General features: G+C 39.3%; 12 protein-coding genes and 10 non-coding genes across 22 annotated transcripts; 10 read left to right on the forward strand and 12 right to left on the reverse strand.

Annotated features, from left to right (window-relative positions):
* Window positions 1-16: 16 nt before the first annotated feature.
* Rps12 (ribosomal protein S12) lies at window positions 17-394 on the forward strand. The gene has a single exon. The coding sequence runs from the start codon at window positions 17-19 to the stop codon at window positions 392-394; it is 378 nt and encodes a 125-aa protein (YP_008994790.1).
* Window positions 395-398: 4 nt separating this feature from the next.
* Window positions 399-941, forward strand: Rps7 (ribosomal protein S7). Its single transcript has one exon. The coding sequence runs from the start codon at window positions 399-401 to the stop codon at window positions 939-941; it is 543 nt and encodes a 180-aa protein (YP_008994791.1).
* A 45-nt stretch (window positions 942-986) lies between these two features.
* Window positions 987-1,970, reverse strand: nad1 (NADH dehydrogenase subunit 1). Its single transcript has one exon. The coding sequence runs from the start codon at window positions 1,968-1,970 to the stop codon at window positions 987-989; it is 984 nt and encodes a 327-aa protein (YP_008994792.1).
* Window positions 1,971-2,000: 30 nt separating this feature from the next.
* tRNA_Glu_TTC lies at window positions 2,001-2,072 on the reverse strand. The gene has a single exon. It is a non-coding gene; the product is annotated as a tRNA-Glu (tRNA).
* Window positions 2,073-2,076: 4 nt separating this feature from the next.
* tRNA_Trp_CCA lies at window positions 2,077-2,149 on the forward strand. The gene has a single exon. It is a non-coding gene; the product is annotated as a tRNA-Trp (tRNA).
* Window positions 2,150-2,158: 9 nt separating this feature from the next.
* tRNA_Arg_ACG lies at window positions 2,159-2,232 on the forward strand. The gene has a single exon. It is a non-coding gene; the product is annotated as a tRNA-Arg (tRNA).
* Window positions 2,233-2,238: 6 nt separating this feature from the next.
* tRNA_Ile_GAT lies at window positions 2,239-2,312 on the forward strand. The gene has a single exon. It is a non-coding gene; the product is annotated as a tRNA-Ile (tRNA).
* A 70-nt stretch (window positions 2,313-2,382) lies between these two features.
* On the reverse strand, window positions 2,383-3,162 carry atp6 (ATP synthase F0 subunit 6). Its single transcript has one exon. It carries the CDS (start codon window positions 3,160-3,162, stop codon window positions 2,383-2,385), a length of 780 nt encoding a protein of 259 aa, YP_008994793.1.
* Window positions 3,163-3,225: 63 nt separating this feature from the next.
* On the forward strand, window positions 3,226-4,026 carry nad6 (NADH dehydrogenase subunit 6). The gene has a single exon. The coding sequence runs from the start codon at window positions 3,226-3,228 to the stop codon at window positions 4,024-4,026; it is 801 nt and encodes a 266-aa protein (YP_008994794.1).
* A 45-nt stretch (window positions 4,027-4,071) lies between these two features.
* On the forward strand, window positions 4,072-4,144 carry tRNA_Asn_GTT. The gene has a single exon. It is a non-coding gene; the product is annotated as a tRNA-Asn (tRNA).
* Window positions 4,145-4,177: 33 nt separating this feature from the next.
* On the forward strand, window positions 4,178-4,957 carry cox2 (cytochrome c oxidase subunit 2). The gene has a single exon. The coding sequence runs from the start codon at window positions 4,178-4,180 to the stop codon at window positions 4,955-4,957; it is 780 nt and encodes a 259-aa protein (YP_008994795.1).
* A 69-nt stretch (window positions 4,958-5,026) lies between these two features.
* cox3 (cytochrome c oxidase subunit 3) lies at window positions 5,027-5,827 on the forward strand. Its single transcript has one exon. The coding sequence runs from the start codon at window positions 5,027-5,029 to the stop codon at window positions 5,825-5,827; it is 801 nt and encodes a 266-aa protein (YP_008994796.1).
* A 43-nt stretch (window positions 5,828-5,870) lies between these two features.
* nad2 (NADH dehydrogenase subunit 2) lies at window positions 5,871-7,370 on the reverse strand. The gene has a single exon. The coding sequence runs from the start codon at window positions 7,368-7,370 to the stop codon at window positions 5,871-5,873; it is 1,500 nt and encodes a 499-aa protein (YP_008994797.2).
* A 74-nt stretch (window positions 7,371-7,444) lies between these two features.
* nad4 (NADH dehydrogenase subunit 4) lies at window positions 7,445-8,914 on the reverse strand. The gene has a single exon. It carries the CDS (start codon window positions 8,912-8,914, stop codon window positions 7,445-7,447), a length of 1,470 nt encoding a protein of 489 aa, YP_008994798.1.
* Window positions 8,915-8,968: 54 nt separating this feature from the next.
* On the reverse strand, window positions 8,969-10,972 carry nad5 (NADH dehydrogenase subunit 5). Its single transcript has one exon. It carries the CDS (start codon window positions 10,970-10,972, stop codon window positions 8,969-8,971), a length of 2,004 nt encoding a protein of 667 aa, YP_008994799.1.
* A 37-nt stretch (window positions 10,973-11,009) lies between these two features.
* On the reverse strand, window positions 11,010-11,083 carry tRNA_Phe_GAA. Its single transcript has one exon. It is a non-coding gene; the product is annotated as a tRNA-Phe (tRNA).
* A 16-nt stretch (window positions 11,084-11,099) lies between these two features.
* Window positions 11,100-11,753, forward strand: Rps2 (30S ribosomal protein S2). The gene has a single exon. The coding sequence runs from the start codon at window positions 11,100-11,102 to the stop codon at window positions 11,751-11,753; it is 654 nt and encodes a 217-aa protein (YP_008994800.1).
* Window positions 11,754-11,756: 3 nt separating this feature from the next.
* tRNA_Gln_TTG lies at window positions 11,757-11,828 on the reverse strand. The gene has a single exon. It is a non-coding gene; the product is annotated as a tRNA-Gln (tRNA).
* Window positions 11,829-11,882: 54 nt separating this feature from the next.
* Window positions 11,883-13,043, reverse strand: cob (apocytochrome b). Its single transcript has one exon. The coding sequence runs from the start codon at window positions 13,041-13,043 to the stop codon at window positions 11,883-11,885; it is 1,161 nt and encodes a 386-aa protein (YP_008994801.1).
* Window positions 13,044-13,230: 187 nt separating this feature from the next.
* On the reverse strand, window positions 13,231-15,604 carry rRNA_MitLSU. The gene has a single exon. It is a non-coding gene; the product is annotated as a ribosomal RNA MitLSU (n/a) (ribosomal RNA).
* A 157-nt stretch (window positions 15,605-15,761) lies between these two features.
* tRNA_Met_CAT lies at window positions 15,762-15,835 on the reverse strand. The gene has a single exon. It is a non-coding gene; the product is annotated as a tRNA-Met (tRNA).
* Window positions 15,836-15,962: 127 nt separating this feature from the next.
* rRNA_MitSSU lies at window positions 15,963-17,468 on the reverse strand. Its single transcript has one exon. It is a non-coding gene; the product is annotated as a ribosomal RNA MitSSU (n/a) (ribosomal RNA).
* Window positions 17,469-17,565: the final 97 nt, after the last annotated feature.

Genomic DNA, 17,565 nt, shown 5'->3' on the forward strand with positions numbered 1-17,565 from the left:
TAAAAGATTTTTTAATATGCCAACTCTTGCTCAACTTGTTAGACGTAAACAAGAACGTCGATTAAAGAATGAAGAGAAAAAAACGCCGGCTTTACAAAATGCCCCTCAAAAAAGAGGTGTATGTCTTAGAGTATATACAAAAGCACCAAAAAAACCAAACTCGGCAGTTCGAAAGTTAGCTAAGGTAAGGCTTTCTAATGGTTTTGAAATTATCGCCTACATCCCAGGAGAAGGACATAATCTTCAAGAACATTCAGTTGTTCTTTTAAGAGGTGGCCGAACTAAAGACTTACCTGGGGTAAAATATAAGATCATCCGTGGTGCATACGATGCTCAAGGCGTTAAAAACCGTCGACAAGCTCGATCAAAATATGGTACAAAAAAAGCAAAATAACATGATGCCTAAAACTTTGTATAGATACTCTCAAGAACAAAGAAAACAGAAACCTGCAGATATTTTAGCGACAGATTCAGGCTTTCAAAGTAATGAAGTTTATTTAACTTTTGTCCAAAATTTAATGAAAAAAGGCAAAAAATCAACAGCAGAAAACTTGTTTCGAAAAACTTTGCAAAATTTAAAACAAAAAACTAAAAACTCAGAGAATGTTTTTGTCGTTCTTGAAAAAGCCGTAAAAAATGTGGAACCTTCTTTTTTCTTGAAAAAAGCCCGTTTGGGAGGCACTTCTCAACAGATTCCTGCGGCTTTGGATAAAAAAAAGAAAAAATCGACATCTATTCGTGCTCTTATTCAAATTGCTACCGAAAAGCAGAAAAAAAGTACACAGCGTAAAGATATTAAGTTAGCTTCGACTTTCACGCACTTTCTTGCTAACGAACTTTATGAAGCTTCACAAGGTCTCGGTTCGGCACTACAAAAAAGAGACGAACTTCATAAATTGGCAGAGTCAAACAGAGCTTTGCTTACTCAACGGTGGTGGTAATTGGTTTATTTATGAATTATTAATAATTCATAAATAAACCCACTTTTATACGAGAAGATCAAAAGCAACTAAAATACCCGCCACAAATAATACCCAGGCCAAGGAAAGGGGTAAAAAAACTTTCCAACCCAATCTCATTAATTGGTCGTAACGATACCTTGGAAAAGCTGCTCGTACCCAGATATACAAAAACAAAAAAAGAATCGTTTTGAGACCGAGCCACATGGGACTAGGAATCCAATAAAATAAAGTTAGGTTGAACGGTGGCAACCACCCCCCTAAAAAAAGGATTACACACAGCACGCTCATTAAAATCATATTCGCGTACTCGCCTAAAAAAAATAATGCAAAACCCATCGACGAGTATTCAACATTATACCCAGCAACTAGTTCAGCTTCGGCTTCCGGGAGATCAAAAGGTGCTCGGTTTGTTTCGGCTAAACACGAAATAAAAAAGAGGAGCAACATTGGAAATAAAGGCAACCCGAACCAAACATTTTTTTGTGCAAGAACGATCTCTGATAAATTTAATGAACCCACACAAAGAAGCACAGTAATAATGATCAATCCAATAGAAACTTCGTAGGAAACCATTTGCGCTGTTGACCTTAATGCGCCTAAAAAGGCGTATTTCGAATTACTTGACCATCCAGCAGTAATTACACCATATACACCCAGCGAGGAGATGGCAAAAATATATAAAATTCCTAGATTCAAATCTGCCAAAACAACGCCTTCATCAAATGGGATAAAAGCCCAAGAAGTAAGAGCTAATAAAAAAGTAAGTACCGGGGCAGCCAAAAAAATGACGGTGTTTGCACTACTCGGTAAAACTGGTTCTTTTAGTAAAAGTTTTAATCCGTCCGCTAAAGGTTGGAGAATACCAAAAAACCCCACTACATTTGGTCCTTTACGTCTTTGCATCGACGCCATAACTTTTCGTTCGGCGAGCGTCAGGAAAGCAACCGCGACCAATACAGGAACAATAATTCCCAGAATTTTAATAAGACTCGATAAAATAAGAAGCATAGATATCTACCTTTTTTAACGTAAAGCAAATACCCCTTACGGGAATTGAACCCGTGTCTTCGCCATGAAAAAGCGATGTCCTTACCACTAGACGAAAGGGACAGAAAGGAGAATAGTTCCAACGGTAGAACAGTGGTCTCCAAAACCAAAGGTTAAGGGTTCAAATCCCTTTTCTCCTGACATATGACGTGCCTGTAACTCAACTGGATAGAGTGCCAGACTACGGATTTGGAAGTTGAGAGTTCGAATCTTTCCAGGCATAACAGTCGAGCCTATAGCTCAGTTGGTTAGAGTATACGCCTGATAAGCGTATGGTCAGTAGTTCAAGTCTACTTAGGCTCATCATTTGTGAGACGTTTGGGATATTTTTTATATCCCAAACCAACCGCCGTTGTCTAAAGTCTAAAAAACTTTAGTGTAAATGAATTGCATCGTTCAAATAAATACATGTCAAAATTGTGAAAACATAAGCCTGCAAGCATGCAACACCAACTTCTAAAAACATAAGAGCGAAAACAACTAAAAAAGGGATCGCCGACGCCATTTTTAGTAAACCTGCTAATGAAAGCATACTCCAAGCAAAACCACTTAAAATTTTTACCAGTGTGTGGCCAGCCATCATGTTCGCAAATAAACGAACCCCTAAGCTAATTCCACGAAAGCAGTAAGAAACTAATTCAATCACTACTAAAAAAGGCGCCAGAACCAAAGGTGCACCCGGTGGTAGTAAGAAACTGAAAAAATGAAGCCCGTGGATTTGAAAACCAATAATTGTTACCGCCACAAAAATTGCGAAGGATAATGTAAACGTAACTAAAAAGTGGCTTGTTGTCGTAAAACTATAAGGCACCATTCCAATCAGGTTACTAAAGAGAATGAATGTAAAAAGAGTAAAAATGACGGGAAAATATTTTGTCCCTTTTGGGCCAATTTGTTCACGGACAAGGCTCGTTACAAATTCATAAATCATTTCTAAAAAAGATTGCCAGGGTCCCGGTACTAAAGTACCCCCATTCACGGTAACTAAAGAAAAAAGAGCTAAAAAAATTCCAGTAGCCAAGAGCATAAATAATGAAGAATTAGTAAAGGAAAAATAAAAATTTCCAAAGTGTAGAGGAATCAAAGAAATAAGCGTAAATTGTTCTAAAGGCGAGAAACACATCATAAACAATTCTTTTTCTGCAGAATACATTTTTTATGTAGACTGGACAAAGTGTTTAGGTTATTTGTTCACGGTTTGAAAAAAGGTTTACTTATGTCAGAAACAACACTTTTTTTAGTTTTTGCTACATTTACACTCCTATCGGCGTTGATGGTTATTAGGTCAAAAAACCCTGTTTACTCTGTTCTTTTTCTTATTTTAGTTTTTTGCAACGCAGCGGGACTTTTGGTGCTTTTAGATTTAGATTTTTTTGCGGTTGTTTTTTTGGTCGTTTACGTAGGGGCGGTAGCTGTTCTTTTCCTCTTCGTAGTTATGATGTTAGATATTACAATCAGTGAAGTAAATGAAACCTTTTTACGTTATTTACCTATTGGGGCTTTCATCGGCTGTATCTTTCTGATGGAAGTTTTTCTGATGTTAGGGAGTGAATTCACACCAGTAAATATGCTACCACAAGATTTTTCCTTATCAAAAGCAAATACTTTTCAAATGTATTTACAATTTTTTATTTCTTCTGTGCCTGTTTTTTTGTCTACACTCTTTTTCAACCCTTGGTCGCTTTCACAGGTAATCAAACAGTGGTGGGCTCATTCAACGGAACTTCAAGAGCTTTTACAACAACTCAATTCTCTAAAGAGTTCGGAGCATTTTGTAGTACAAGAGTACACCCTTTGGCCCGAAACCATTGAAAATATCACAACAATTGAAGCTTTAGGTCAAGTTGTTTATACCTATTATGCTTTTTTTTTCATCGTGGCCAGTTTTATTCTGTTAATTGCAATGATTGGGGCAATCCAATTAACTTTGCAAAAAGAAACTCCTTCAAAAAAACAAGAAGCATTCGAACAAAATGCTCGAGATTTTACTAAGACAGTGGTGAAAATTACTCATTAAAATTCGTTGAAAAGAGGTCGACGCCGCTGGCGAAAGGCCTCCCAATCTTCAGTAGCTCAGTGGTTAGAGCGAATGGCTGTTAACTATTAGGTCGTTGGTTCAACTCCAACCTGAAGAGAGTTGCTCGCTCTTTTAAGAAAAAGATATGATTATGCGTTTTCTCGTTACTTTTTTTCTTTGTCTAGCTCCACGCGTTGCATTTCTGGATGCACCGGAAGTTTGGCAGTTTGGTTTTCAAGACCCTGCAACACCAATTGCTCAAGGAATCCAAGATTTTCACAATGATGTATGTTTTTTTATGGTTGTCATTTTAACTTTCGTTTTGTGGATGCTTGGCCGCACTATTTGGCATTTTGACGCAATCAAAAACCCAGTGCCGTCAAAAATTATTCATGGAACCGTATTAGAACTTGCTTGGACTGTGACGCCCAGTTTTATTTTAATGATTATCGCCGTCCCTTCTTTTGCTCTTCTTTATTCCATGGACGAAATTACTGACCCCGCAGTCACTTTAAAAGTAATTGGGCATCAATGGTATTGGACTTATGAGTACTCAGATTATAGTACTGCCGATGATCAATCTATTATCTTTGATAGTTACATGGTGGCGGAAGATGACCTTGAACTTGGTCAACTTCGTTTATTAGAGGTTGACAACAGAGTTGTTTTACCTGTCAAAACACACGTACGGGTTCTTATTACAGCTGCAGATGTTCTTCACAGCTGGGCAATTCCTTCCCTTGGGGTCAAATGTGACGCAGTGCCCGGACGCCTCAACCAAACATCTATTTTTCTAAACCGAGAAGGTGTTTTTTATGGGCAGTGTAGTGAGCTTTGCGGGGCTAATCACGGTTTTATGCCTATCGTAGTCGAGGGGGTAGATCTTGAAGATTATATTTCGTGGATTTCAAATAAAATTGAAGAAATTTAACCGGCTAAAGGGTGGTAAGTTTTTAATCAAATTACCACCTTATACGTAGCACAAAAAAAGATGTTAAAGATGAGTATTTCAGTTCAAAAACACCCATTTCATTTAGTAGATCCTAGCCCTTGGCCAATTTTTGCCTCTCTGGCGGCTTTCTCTACCACGGTTGGCGCGGTTCTTTTCATGCACGGTTACCAGGGAGGTAACACTCTTTTTGCTTCTGGCTTTTGCATGGTTCTTTACTCAATGTATGTTTGGTGGAGAGACATTATCCGTGAAGCTACATTTCAAGGGCACCATACCAGAACGGTTCAAATTGGTCTAAGATACGGTATGTTGTTATTTATTGTATCCGAAATTATGTTTTTCGTTGCTTTTTTTTGGGCTTTTTTTCACTCAAGTTTGGCCCCAACCATTGAAATTGGCGCCGTCTGGCCCCCAAAAGGTATTCCAGTATTGAATCCTTGGGAAATTCCTTTTTTAAATACGGTTATCTTATTGACTTCAGGGGCTTCTGTTACATGGGCACATCATGCTCTTTTAGCAGGTGCAAAACAACAAGCTATTTATAGTTTGGTTGTAACCGTTATTTTAGCAATTGCTTTTACTTCTCTTCAAGTGTTTGAATACATTGAAGCCCCTTTTACAATTGCAGACGGAATTTACGGGTCAACTTTTTTTTTGGCGACAGGTTTTCACGGGTTCCACGTTTTTGTGGGGACTGTTTTTCTTGGTATCTGTTTAATGAGAGTTCTACAAAACCATTTTACAAAGCACCACCATTTTGGTTTTGAGGCAGCTGCTTGGTATTGGCATTTTGTCGATGTTGTTTGGTTGTTTTTGTTTGTAGCTATTTATTGGTGGGGTGGTAATTAGTATTCTTAATATTTAAGGGAAATTAATTTCCCTTAAATATAAATTAACCTAAGAAAAGAAGTGCTACTTTTTGTGTCCATAAAAAAGCTACATTTGGATAAAGAAAGAAAAATACCACAAAAAGTGTGGTTAAAGTAATTACCCAAGATTTTTCATGATCCATTTTAACGTTTTGGAAAGGTTGTTTTGATTGGTCAAAGTACATGGTTTTAATAACTCTAAGATAATAAAAACAACTAAGCATACTGCTTAAAATACCGAAAACAGCTAAAAAATAAAGAGAAGAGCTTAAAGCTGCAAAAAAAAGGTAAAATTTACTACAAAAGCCCGCTAAAGGTGGGATTCCAGCCATTGAGAACATAGTAAGTGTTAAAGAAAAAGCCAGGAGGGGGTGGCTTTTTGAAAGCATACTCATGTCTTCGATATATTTAACATTTTGACCAGTTTGCTCGTCGCGTAGAGAAAGAACGATCGCGAAAATGTTTAATGTCATTACGGAATAAATACAAAGGTAAAGCAACACAGATTGCACACCCTCCACAGTACCAGAAGCAACACCCATTAAAAGGTAACCCATATGACCGATCGAACTATAAACAAGTAGGCGTTTTACACGAGTTTGAGACACTGCACCAAAAGACCCGATAAATAAAGATAAAAGGCTAGACACGATTAAAATAGATTGCCATGAAAAAAGAAAATCATAGAAACCTACCAGGAATAAACGCAAAAAGACAGCCATAATAGCTAATTTAGGGGCAATTGAGAAAAAAGCGGTCACACTTGTCGGAGCACCTTCATACACGTCAGGGGCCCAAAAATGGAAAGGCGCGGCTGTGAGTTTAAATAAAAAACCAACGGCAATAAAAAGAACACCTACAGAAAGGAAACTTTGTGTCTCCATCGCGAGGGACCCACCAACGCCAGAAAAAAGTTTAGAAAAACTTTGAAACCCGGTTAAACCCGTTAAACCATAGAGAATCGAGCAACCAAAAAGTAAAATACCTGAAGAAAAAGCGCCAAGCAAAAAATACTTTAACCCGGCTTCCGTAGAAAACTCCGAATTTCGTTTTGAAGCCGCTAAAACGTAAAGGCATAAACTTTGCATCTCAATAGCCAGATACATAGAAATAAAGTCCGAAGCAGAAATGAGTAAAAGCATACTGCAAGTCGAAAAAAGAAGTAAAAGGGTATATTCAAAATCTTTAAAATCTTCCGCTTGGAAATATTGTAAAGAGATAAAAAGAGAAAATCCTGATCCTAAAAGTACTAAAGTTTTAAAAAAAAAACTTAAAGGATCCATAATAAGCGTCGCGTAAAAAAAAGTCATCGAGGAAAACGGTAAATTTTGCAAAAGACAAAAAGTACAAAATAAACAAAAAAGACCCAACCAAGCAACGGTTTGCATCATACTGGGACTCTGGTGTTTTTTTGAGGTACTGTAAAAAACCCCAAAAAGCAGTAAAACGAGAGTACTTAAAGTTAGGTAAAGCTCAGGTAAAATAGCATAAAAATCATTTTCAAATAAATGTGGAAAGTTCATAAGGTGTTTTCATTTTTTAAGAGGCCACTTTCGTTTAAAAAAGTGGCGCTCTAGAGTAAAATAGCCTCCTTCGGTTACCCTCTCCATTGACCATGCTGCACAAGATTGGCCACGGAGGTGTGCATTGGTTCTAAAAAAACTTCTGGATAAAACCCCATCCATAAAACACAAAACACAAAAGGTAAGAAAATAAAAAATTCTCGTCGATTCACATCCATAAAAGTATCAATAAAAAAAGGTTTTAAATTACCGAAGACCACGCGGTTATAAAGCCAAATCGAATAGGCCCCACCTAAAATCATTCCCGTTGCGGCAAAAGTTGCCACAAAAGGGTTGGTTTGAAAAACACCTACAAGAATTAAAAATTCCCCCACAAAACTACTTGTGCCAGGTAAGCTCAAATTTCCCATGGTAAAAATAAGGAAAAAAACGGAAAAAAGAGGCATGACGTGCACCAGACCACCGTAGTATTTTACTAAACGGGTGTGCGTGCGGTCGTAGAGAACACCAATACATAAAAATAAAGCGGAAGCCACAAACCCATGGCTTAGCATTAAAAATAAAGCGCCCTCAATTCCTTGGATATTTAAACTAAAAAGCCCTAAAGTCACGAATCCCATATGAGCCACGGACGAATAGGCAATAATTTTTTTCAAATCAATTTGTCGCAGAGTCGTCAATGAAGCATAAATTACACCAATAATGCTCAGAGTATAAATGAGAGGGGTAAAATAAACGCTGGCTTCCGGGAACAGCGGAATTGAATAACGCACAAAACCATAAGTGCCTAACTTTAATAAAACTCCTGCCAGAATAACTGAACCTGAAGTTGGAGCTTCCACGTGTGCTTCTGGTAGCCAAATATGCACAGGAATCATGGGTACTTTTACGGCAAAAGATGCAAAAAAAGCAAACCAAAGTAAAAGCTGGCGTTGCAGACTAAACTCACTTACAAATAAAACTTGAAGGTCGGTGGTACCGGTTTGAAAATAAATGAGTAAAATAGCTAAGAGCATAAATAAAGAACCAATCAAAGTGTATAAAAAGAATTGGTAAGCAGCTCTAATTTTTCTTTCTCTAGAGCCCCAAACACCAATGATTAAAAACATAGGTAAAAGTACACTTTCAAAAAAAACATAAAAGAGTAAAAGATCTAACATACAAAAAACAGCCAACATAAAACTTTCCAGAAAAAGAAAAGCAATAAAGTATTCTTTTACATTTTTTTGTACAGAATCCCAGCCCACCAAAAGACAAAAAGGGACTAAGAAGGTTGTAAGTAAAATAAAAAAAAGAGAAATTCCATCAATACCGATATAAAAATGCATGTTAAGGAAAGGTAGCCAATCCACTGCATTCACAAATTGGAACTTCGCGGTAGAATGATCAAAAAAAACCCAAAGCAATAAAGAAAGCACAAAAGTGATAAATGAAATAGTTAAACCTAGAATCCGAATTAATCGTGTCTGGGAATTTGGCACACATAAAAGTACCAAGCCTCCTAAAGCTGGGAACAGAAGAATAATAGAAAGAAGACTTTGCATAGCCAACTCTTTTTTTTTACCAAAAAAGGGGGTCTACACCCCCTTTTGGAAGATTTATGAATCAGCAGAAAAAACCAAGGTCGTCGCTGCAATAAAATAAAGATGCGTTTCTACAAAGAAAGAAAAAAAATCCCAAAGACCCACAAAAGCAATGAGAAATGTTAAACTGCAAAGCATAATAAACGCATAATGGTAAATAAGCCCACTTTGCATTTTCCGTAATTGACGACCCCCTTGACTAACAGTTTGGATGACTCCTGCCGGACCAACAATTTCGAGAAGTCCTTTATCCAGAGTTTTAAAAGACACATTATATCCAAAAAAAAGAGCTGGAAGAGCCACAAAATCTGTATACATTTTATCAAAAAGCCAACGCTTGTTTAAAAAAATATACAATGTACGCCCAAAAGTGCTCGTTTTCAAAGAATAAGAAAAACTCGCGCCGAGTAAGTTTAAATTTAAAGCAAAGAGGAAACCTAAAAAGCTAAATAGAATAGGGATGTATTTGATGGCTTGAGGGATATACTCAGATTCAACCAAAAGCCCATGATCAGGACCCATAAATAAAGCATTCCCCCAAAATTGCGTTCCCATACCAATCATCATGTCTTTCGCTAAATATCCAACAAAAATACTCCCAAAAGCGAGTAAAAAAAGTGGAAACCCCATTAAAAAAGGTGCATCATGAACATGTTTAAGAGAATCTTTAAGAGAATTTACTGGCCCAATAAAAGTCAAAAAAAGTAAACGGAAAGAATAATAAGAAGTAAAAAGTGCAGAAACAGCACCAAGCCAGTAAGTAAAAGTACCTGCTACGGTATATTTAGCATAAGCCACTTCTAAAATAACATCTTTCGAATAAAAACCAGTTAAAAAAGGAAACCCGATTAAGGCTAACGAACCAATAAACATCATTGAGTATGTAAAAGGTAATACTTTAATAGTTCCTCCCATTTTACGCATATCTTGCTCGTCCGCCAGGGCGTGAATGACTGCTCCGGCACTTAGAAAAAGAAGTGCTTTAAAAAAAGCATGATTCATTAAATGAAAAACACCAACGGCGTATTGAGAAATTCCACAAGCAAATACCATATACCCTAATTGACTACAAGTTGAATATGCGATAACACGTTTTAAATCGTTTTGCACCACACCGGTAGTTGCCGCAAAAAATGCAGTTAATGCGCCAGTGACGGTCACCAAAATTAAAGTTTGCGGTGCTTGCTCAAAAAGAGGGGAGCATCGGGCAATCATAAAAACACCAGCCGTTACCATGGTTGCAGCATGAATCAAAGCAGAGACTGGGGTAGGCCCTTCCATGGCATCGGGCAACCAAGTATGTAAACCCAACTGAGCAGATTTCCCTACCGCCCCAACAAAGAGGAGAGCACAAATTAAACTTAAAGCGTGCCATTCCAAATGGAAAAAAATGAAAGAGTTTTCTGCAAAATGTGCCGAACACGCAAAAACTGTTGCAAAATCAACGGATTTAAATAAAGAAAAGGTCGCAATAATACCTAAAGCTAAACCAAAATCTCCCACGCGATTGACCAACATTGCTTTAATTGCGGATTTGTTCGCTTGCAATCTGGTATACCAAAAATTAATTAAAAGGTAAGAGGCCAGACCTACACCCTCCCAACCGAAAAATAACTGGATAAAATTATCAGCTGTAACCAGCATTAACATAAAAAAAGTAAAAATTGACAAATAAGACATGAATCTGGGCAAATGTGGATCTTCACTCATGTAAGAAATAGAATAAATATGCACTAAAGTACTCACAAAAGTTACCACGACCAGCATGACGACAGTTAAACTATCAAACATAAAACCCCAAGTGGCATCAAAAAACTCGGAGGTAAACCAGGGTGCTAATTGAATATAACAAGGACTTCCAGCAATACCAACCTCATAAAAAGCGATAAAAGAAAAAAGAGAAGACAGAAAAACACAAAAAGTGGTAATAAGTGGTGTACCTCTCCAACCAAAAAAACGACCACCCGAAGCAGCAAGAAGAAAACCTAAAAGTGGTAAAAAAAGAATTGTTAAATACATTTCGAAAAACTTTTGTTGAAACAAAAATAAATTCTAATGTTTAGAAGTGGATTTGAACCACTGACACAAGGATTTTCAGTCCTTTGCTCTAACCAACTGAGCTACCTAAACAAAAAAAGGTTATACTATGCAGGAAGAAAATTCATTTGGCGAATTAGTCGAAAAAAAAGCGCACCTTGGGGCAACACCGGTTAATCCTACAATGTTCCAATATCTCGAAGGTTACCGCGGAAAAACCCCAGTGATCAATTTGACCGAAACTTTGTCTCTTTTACTCAAGACATTGGCTTTTCTCAAAGTGTTACAGTCGCAAAAACATCAAATTTTGTTAGTGAACTCCGAACCAAAATATTCGACGCTGGTCCAATTTTTAGCCAATAAACTCCAGCAACCTTATGTGAATGAAGCTTGGATCGGTGGTTTATTAACCAATTGGGACCAGATGAAAACATCAGTTGGGGCTTTCCAGAAGTTTAATTCATTTTTTGAATCATCTCTACAGCAGCAACAAACACCTTTTCCAAAATATTTGAAAACAAAAAAGAAACTAAAAGGTGTAAAAAATATGCAGCAGCGCCCCGCAGCATTGTTTTTGTTCCAAACACTTAATAACGAAAACATTGTTCGCGAAGCCAAAATTTTAAATATTCCAGTCATTGCACTTGTAGAGACCTCTACTCAAGTAAAAAATATTGAATACCCAATCCCATTAAATAACCAATCTATGAAAAGTGTATATTTATTTTGTCAATTATGGTGGTCTTCGGTTCAAAAAAAGTAAAATTTGGAGTAAAAGGGTTCGAACCTTTGAATGTCGGTATCAAAAACCGATGCCTTTCCACTTGGCTATACTCCAAAAAGTTTGGGTTGGCGGTACGCACCCACCAACCCGACAAACACGGTGCAGACTCTACGCACGGGCAGAACCTTGCAGCAGGGAAGTTTCAAATTTACCGAGAAAAGGAATCGCGATGAGGAAATAAAAAAAGAAATACACCGAAGCAAGCTGGCCAATGAGGACATAAGGGTCTTCAACCGGCTGGCAACCAATCCAGCCCAAGAGGAGAGCATCCGCCACAAAAAGCCAAAAAAGTTTCTTGTATAAGGGACGAAACGTTGCACTCCGTAAGGGAGAGGTGTTTAAGAAAGGCAGCAAAAGCAAAGAAACAAAAACTAACCCAATCGCTAAAACACCCGCCAATTTATTGGGGATGCTGCGCAAAATTGCGTAGACCGGTAAAAAATACCACTCCGGAACAATGTGTGCGGGGGTGGACATCGGGTTGGCCGGAATATAGTTATCCGGATGCCCGAGGGTATTGGGCGCAAAGAAGATAAACCACGAAAAGAATAGCGCAAACACCACCCAACCCACGAGATCTTTAAAAAAGAAATACGGGTAAAAAGACACTTTGTCGACCGTTGCTAGGCAACCTAGGGGGTTATTTGATCCATATTGATGCAAAGCTGCCAAGTGCAAAATACTCGCACCAGCAATAATAAAAGGTAAAAGGTAATGCAAACTAAAAAATCTATTTAAAGTCGCATTGTCGACGGAAAAACCACCCCATAACCAATGTGTTACATCAACACCAACAACGGGAATAGCACTCGCCAGACTTGTAATTACAGTAGCTCCCCAAAAACTCATCTGCCCCCAGGGAAGCACGTACCCAATAAAAGCGGTCAAAATCATAAGGAGAAGGATGACCACCCCCAGAATCCAAACAGCTTCACGAGGGCTGGCGTAACTCCCGTAGTACAAATTTCGAAAAAGATGTAGGTACACCACGATAAAAAACATGCTGGCCCCGTTGGCGTGCATATATCGCAGAAACCAACCACCCTCAACATCTCTCATGATGTGCTCTACACTGAGAAAAGCTAAATCAATATGTGGGGTATAATGCATGGCCAGGAAGATACCAGTAAGAATTTGTAAAACCAAACAAATACCCGCCGTGGAACCAAACCCCCACCAATAACTTAGATTACTTGGCGTTGGATAATCAATTAAGTGTTCATTTACGGTATTTAACAGAGGTTGTTTTAATAAAGATAATCTTTTCATAAAAGTTTTTTTTCTTGATGAGCAAAGCGCCGCCAAGCTGGTCTCTCATTAAGAGAGCCTTGGTCTGTTTTACTCTGACGGTACGGGTCATTTGAGCTCTAAGGGTCATTTTAGTACGAATCAGCTTCTTTTTTTCAAAAGGTTCACGCTTCGCCTATTGACGTGAGAGACTTTCACGTGGGTCTAAGAATTTGTCTTGAAAAAAGTTTCCCATTTAAGATGCTTTCAACGGTTCTCCTCTCTCAACGTAGCTACCCGGCAATGCTCTTGGCAGAACAACCAGTGCACCAGAGGTTGAACATTTCCGGTCCTCTCGTACAAGGAAATGGTTTTCTCAATTCTTCGCGCGCACCCCAGGTAGAATCCAAACTGTCTCACGACGTTCTAAACTCAACTCAGGTACCATTTTTATCGGCGAACAGCCGAACCCTTGGGACCTTTTTCAGCCCCAGGATATGATCAGTCAACATCGAGGTGCCAAACAATTCCGTCGATAAGGGCTCTTGGGAATTATTAGCCTGTTATCCCTAGCGTATCTTTGATTCGTTAAGCAAAAGTCTTTCCACGCAGCACTTTTGGATCACTATGGCCGACTTTCGTCTCTGCTCGAGGTGTCACTCTCGCAGTCAGGCAAACTTTTACCATTACGCTCTACAGAAAGTTTCCGTCTTTCATTGAGTTTACCTTCGCACACCTCCGTTACTCTTTGGGAGGCGACCGCCCCAGTCAAACTGCCTCATATACAGTGTTTTTGAACCTTGTTCAAATAAGGAACTCTTCTTAAAAAGGGTGGTATTTCAAGGTTGTTGTCAACTCCCACCTATCCTACACAATTTAAGCTTTTTTCCAGTGTAAATGTACAGTAAAGATGCATAGGGTCTTCTCGTCTTGGGGCACGTTCTCCGCATCTGCACGGAGAATTCAATTTCACTGAGTCCATACTGGAGACAGTGGGGCAATCGTTACGCCTTTCATGCAGGTCAGGAATTAGCTGACAATGAATTTCGCTACTTTATGATTGTTATAGTTACAACCGCCGTTTACTAGGCCTTCTCAATATACCAAAAAAGCATACAGGTTAAGCTTCAAGCACCGGGCAGGCGTCAGACCCTATACTTCATGTTCCCATTTTGCAGAGTCCTAATTTTTTAGTAAAAAGTCGTCACCCCCATTTTTGTGTCACCAAAATTGGCTTCCTTTCTTCCAAAGGTACAGGAAAAATTTGCCGAGTTCCTTCAATATGGTTCTCTCAACGCCTGAGTCTACTCGACTCGTTCACCGGTGTCGGTTTAGGGTACGGTCAATTTTATGAAGATTTTTCCTGGAAACATTAGAAACGAAAAAGCTATCCAATAAACTGTTGGTTTCTAAAAAACATTTCGTCATCTTTCATTTTTTTCATCGTGGTTTTTTATCAAAAACACACTTAGAGACCGGATCACTCTGCGCTGAAAAACAGAACGCAGAAACCCTTGAACTTACGGCGATCATGATTGTCACATGATTTTTCGTTACTCATGTCAGCATTCTCACTTTTGAATCCTCCAAAGTTTTTCACAAAACTTCTTCTACGGTCTACAAAACGCTCCGCTACCATTGTTCTCTGTCGCTTGGGTAATTTTGTGAAGCCCCGATACATTATCAGTGCTTTAAAACTCGACTAGTGAGCTATTACGCTTTCATTATAGAATGGCTGCTTCCAAGCCAATCTCCTAGCTGTCTTTGTTTTAAAACGCCTTTTACCACTTCCAAAATGTTTAAGGACCTTAGCGAACAGTCTGGGCTGTTTCCCTTTTGACTTAAAACCTTAGCACTTTAAGTCTGTCTGCTCAAGATATCAAAGAAAGGTCTTCGGAGTTTCAATAAGTTCAGTAAGACTTTGGATCCCCTTTACCTAATGAGTGCTCTACCCCCTTTCTACATCGTTGAACGCTTTACCTCAATAAATTTCGCGGAGAACCAGCTATCTCTAAGTTTGATTGGCCTTTCACCCCTAGCCTCAACTCATCTGCGTCTATTGCAACAGACGTCAGTTCGGCCCTCCAAAAGCTTTTACCCTTTCTTCAGCCTGTTCAAAGCTAGATCACTTAGTTTCGGGTCAAATAAAAAAAACACACGCACTCTTCATACTCGCTTTTGCTTTGCCTCCACTTCGTCGTTTAAGCCTCGCTTTTTTTATTTACTCGCTGACCCATTATGCAAAAGGTACACCGACCTCCCGTACAGAGAAAATCGATTGCATGGTTATTTTTTGTTTCAGGTTCTCTTTCACTCCTTAGTTAAGGTTCTTTTCACTTTTCCCTCACGGTACTTGTTCACTATTGGTTTCAAAAGCATATTTAGACCTAGAAGGTGGGCCTCCTGTATTCAAACAAATACTTTCGTTTTACTCTTTTGAACACACCTTAGAAGCCACGTCTACGGGACTTTCACCCTCTTTGGTAGATTTTTCCACATCTTTCGGCGGTGACTTTCCAAGGTGTTTGGTCTTTTCCATGTTCTCTCGCCGATACTTACGGAATCTCGGTTGATTTCTTTTCCTTGGGTTACTTAGATGTTTCAATTCACCCAGTTAAATAAAAGCCAGTGGTTTCCCACGGAGGAAATTTATACCTCACCGAGTGCACTCTAGGTATAACGTTTCGTTTTGTACAACGTCCTTCTTCTTTTGAACCAAAGCATCCACAAAAAACTGGTATTTAGAATTTGTTTGGTCGCTAATGAGAGGGGGATTCGAACCCCCGACCATCGATTTATGAGTCCGAGGTTCTACCAAACTGAACTATCTCATTGGAGACCTGATCAACGCAGCCCTCTTTTCCCGGAGAAGGTGGGTCTGAGATTGTGCAAGTGGGTTTGTGTGTGGGTGTTACTTATTGGCGACACCCACGTTTTTTTTGTCTTCCAAAAAGGAATCAGCATCGTTTAAGGCGCGGACTACCAGGGTATCTAATCCTGTTCGCTCCCCGCGCTTTCGCACCTCAGTGTCAGGAGTGCACCAGAAAATTGCCTTCGCATTAGGTATTCCTTCCAAAATCTAAGAATTTAACCTCTCCTCTGGAAATTCTATTTTCCTCTTACACCCTCAAAGAGAAGAAACCGTCTTGAATGCACACCCAAAGAAACCCTTTGGACTTTCACAAACAACTACATCTCTCCACCTACATGCCCTTTACGCCCAATTAATTCGAATAACACTCGCTCCTCCTGTCTTACCGCGGCTGCTGGCACAGAATTTGCCGGAGCTTCTTCTTTGATTCATGTCAAAGTCTCCAAAAAACGGTGTACCGTTTTTTTTCAATGAAAGGGTTTTACAATCAATATAACCTTCGTCACCCACGCGATATAGCTGGATCAGGCTTGCGCCCAGTGTCCAAGATTCCTCACTGCTGCCTCCATCAAGAGTTCGGGCCGTCTCTCAGTCCCGATGTGATTGGTCGTCCGCTAAGACCAATGAAAGATCATCGACTTGGTAAGCTTTTACCTTACCAACTATCTAATCTTACGTAAGCTCATCAAAAAACGATACCAGATATCTTTACTCGTCCACGAGATATTGAGGATTGACCCACAATTTTTTGGTAGATTCTTACGTCTTACTCACCCGTACGCCATGTTGTACGACAACATTCAACTTGCATGTGTTAAGCTTATCGCTAGCGTTCATTCTGAGCCAGGATCAAACTCATAAAGTTCTCGAACATTCATGTTCAATTTTTAAAAAAAAAGGAGTCTCTCCAGCTACAGGTTCCCCTACAGCTACCTTGTTACGACTTCACTCCAATCACCTCCCTAACTCTAGAAAAGGTTCCAACAAAGACACAGAAAAAAAAGGGAAGATGTTTTTTTTTTAATTGCGCTGTGTGTTCTTGGTGAACTTCTTTTGCTTCAAGGCATGAAAATTTTCAGAGTGTGACGGGCGGTGTGTACAAGGCTTAGATACAAATTCACCGTAGCGTGCTGATCTACGATTACTAGCGATTCCAACTTCATGTTCTCGAGTTGCAGAGAACAATCCGAACTAAGGAAACTTTTTGGGATTTGCTCAATGTTGCCATGTTGCCTCCTTTTGTCATTCCCATTGTAGCACGTGTGTAGCCCAACCCATAAGGGCCATGCGGACTTGACGTCATCCTCACCTTCCTCCAAGATATCCTTGGCAGTCTTTGAAAAAGGTAAACCTTCATTTCAAAGGAGGGTTGCGTTCGTTCTGGGACTTAACCCAACAGCTCACACCACGAACTGACGACAGCCATGCAGCACCTGTATAAAAGAGACAGAGCGGGTAAACACCCTGGTTTTTCATATGTCAAGGATTGGTAAGGTTTTGCGCGTTGTTTCGAATTAAACCACATGCTCCACCGCTTGTGTAAGCCCCCGTCAATTCCTTTGGGTTTTAGCCTTGCGGCCGTAGTCCCCAGGCGGCTGATTTCATGCGTTAGCTCACTTTCTGAAATTTGGACAAAAAAGGATTTAGAGTAAAAAAAGGGGTCGAAAAAATCGACCCCTTGCTCTTCCAAAA

The sequence above is a fragment of the mitochondrial genome of Bathycoccus prasinos, assembly GCF_002220235.1.
Source record: "Bathycoccus prasinos mitochondrion, complete genome".
Lineage (NCBI taxonomy): Eukaryota > Viridiplantae > Chlorophyta > Mamiellophyceae > Mamiellales > Bathycoccaceae > Bathycoccus > Bathycoccus prasinos.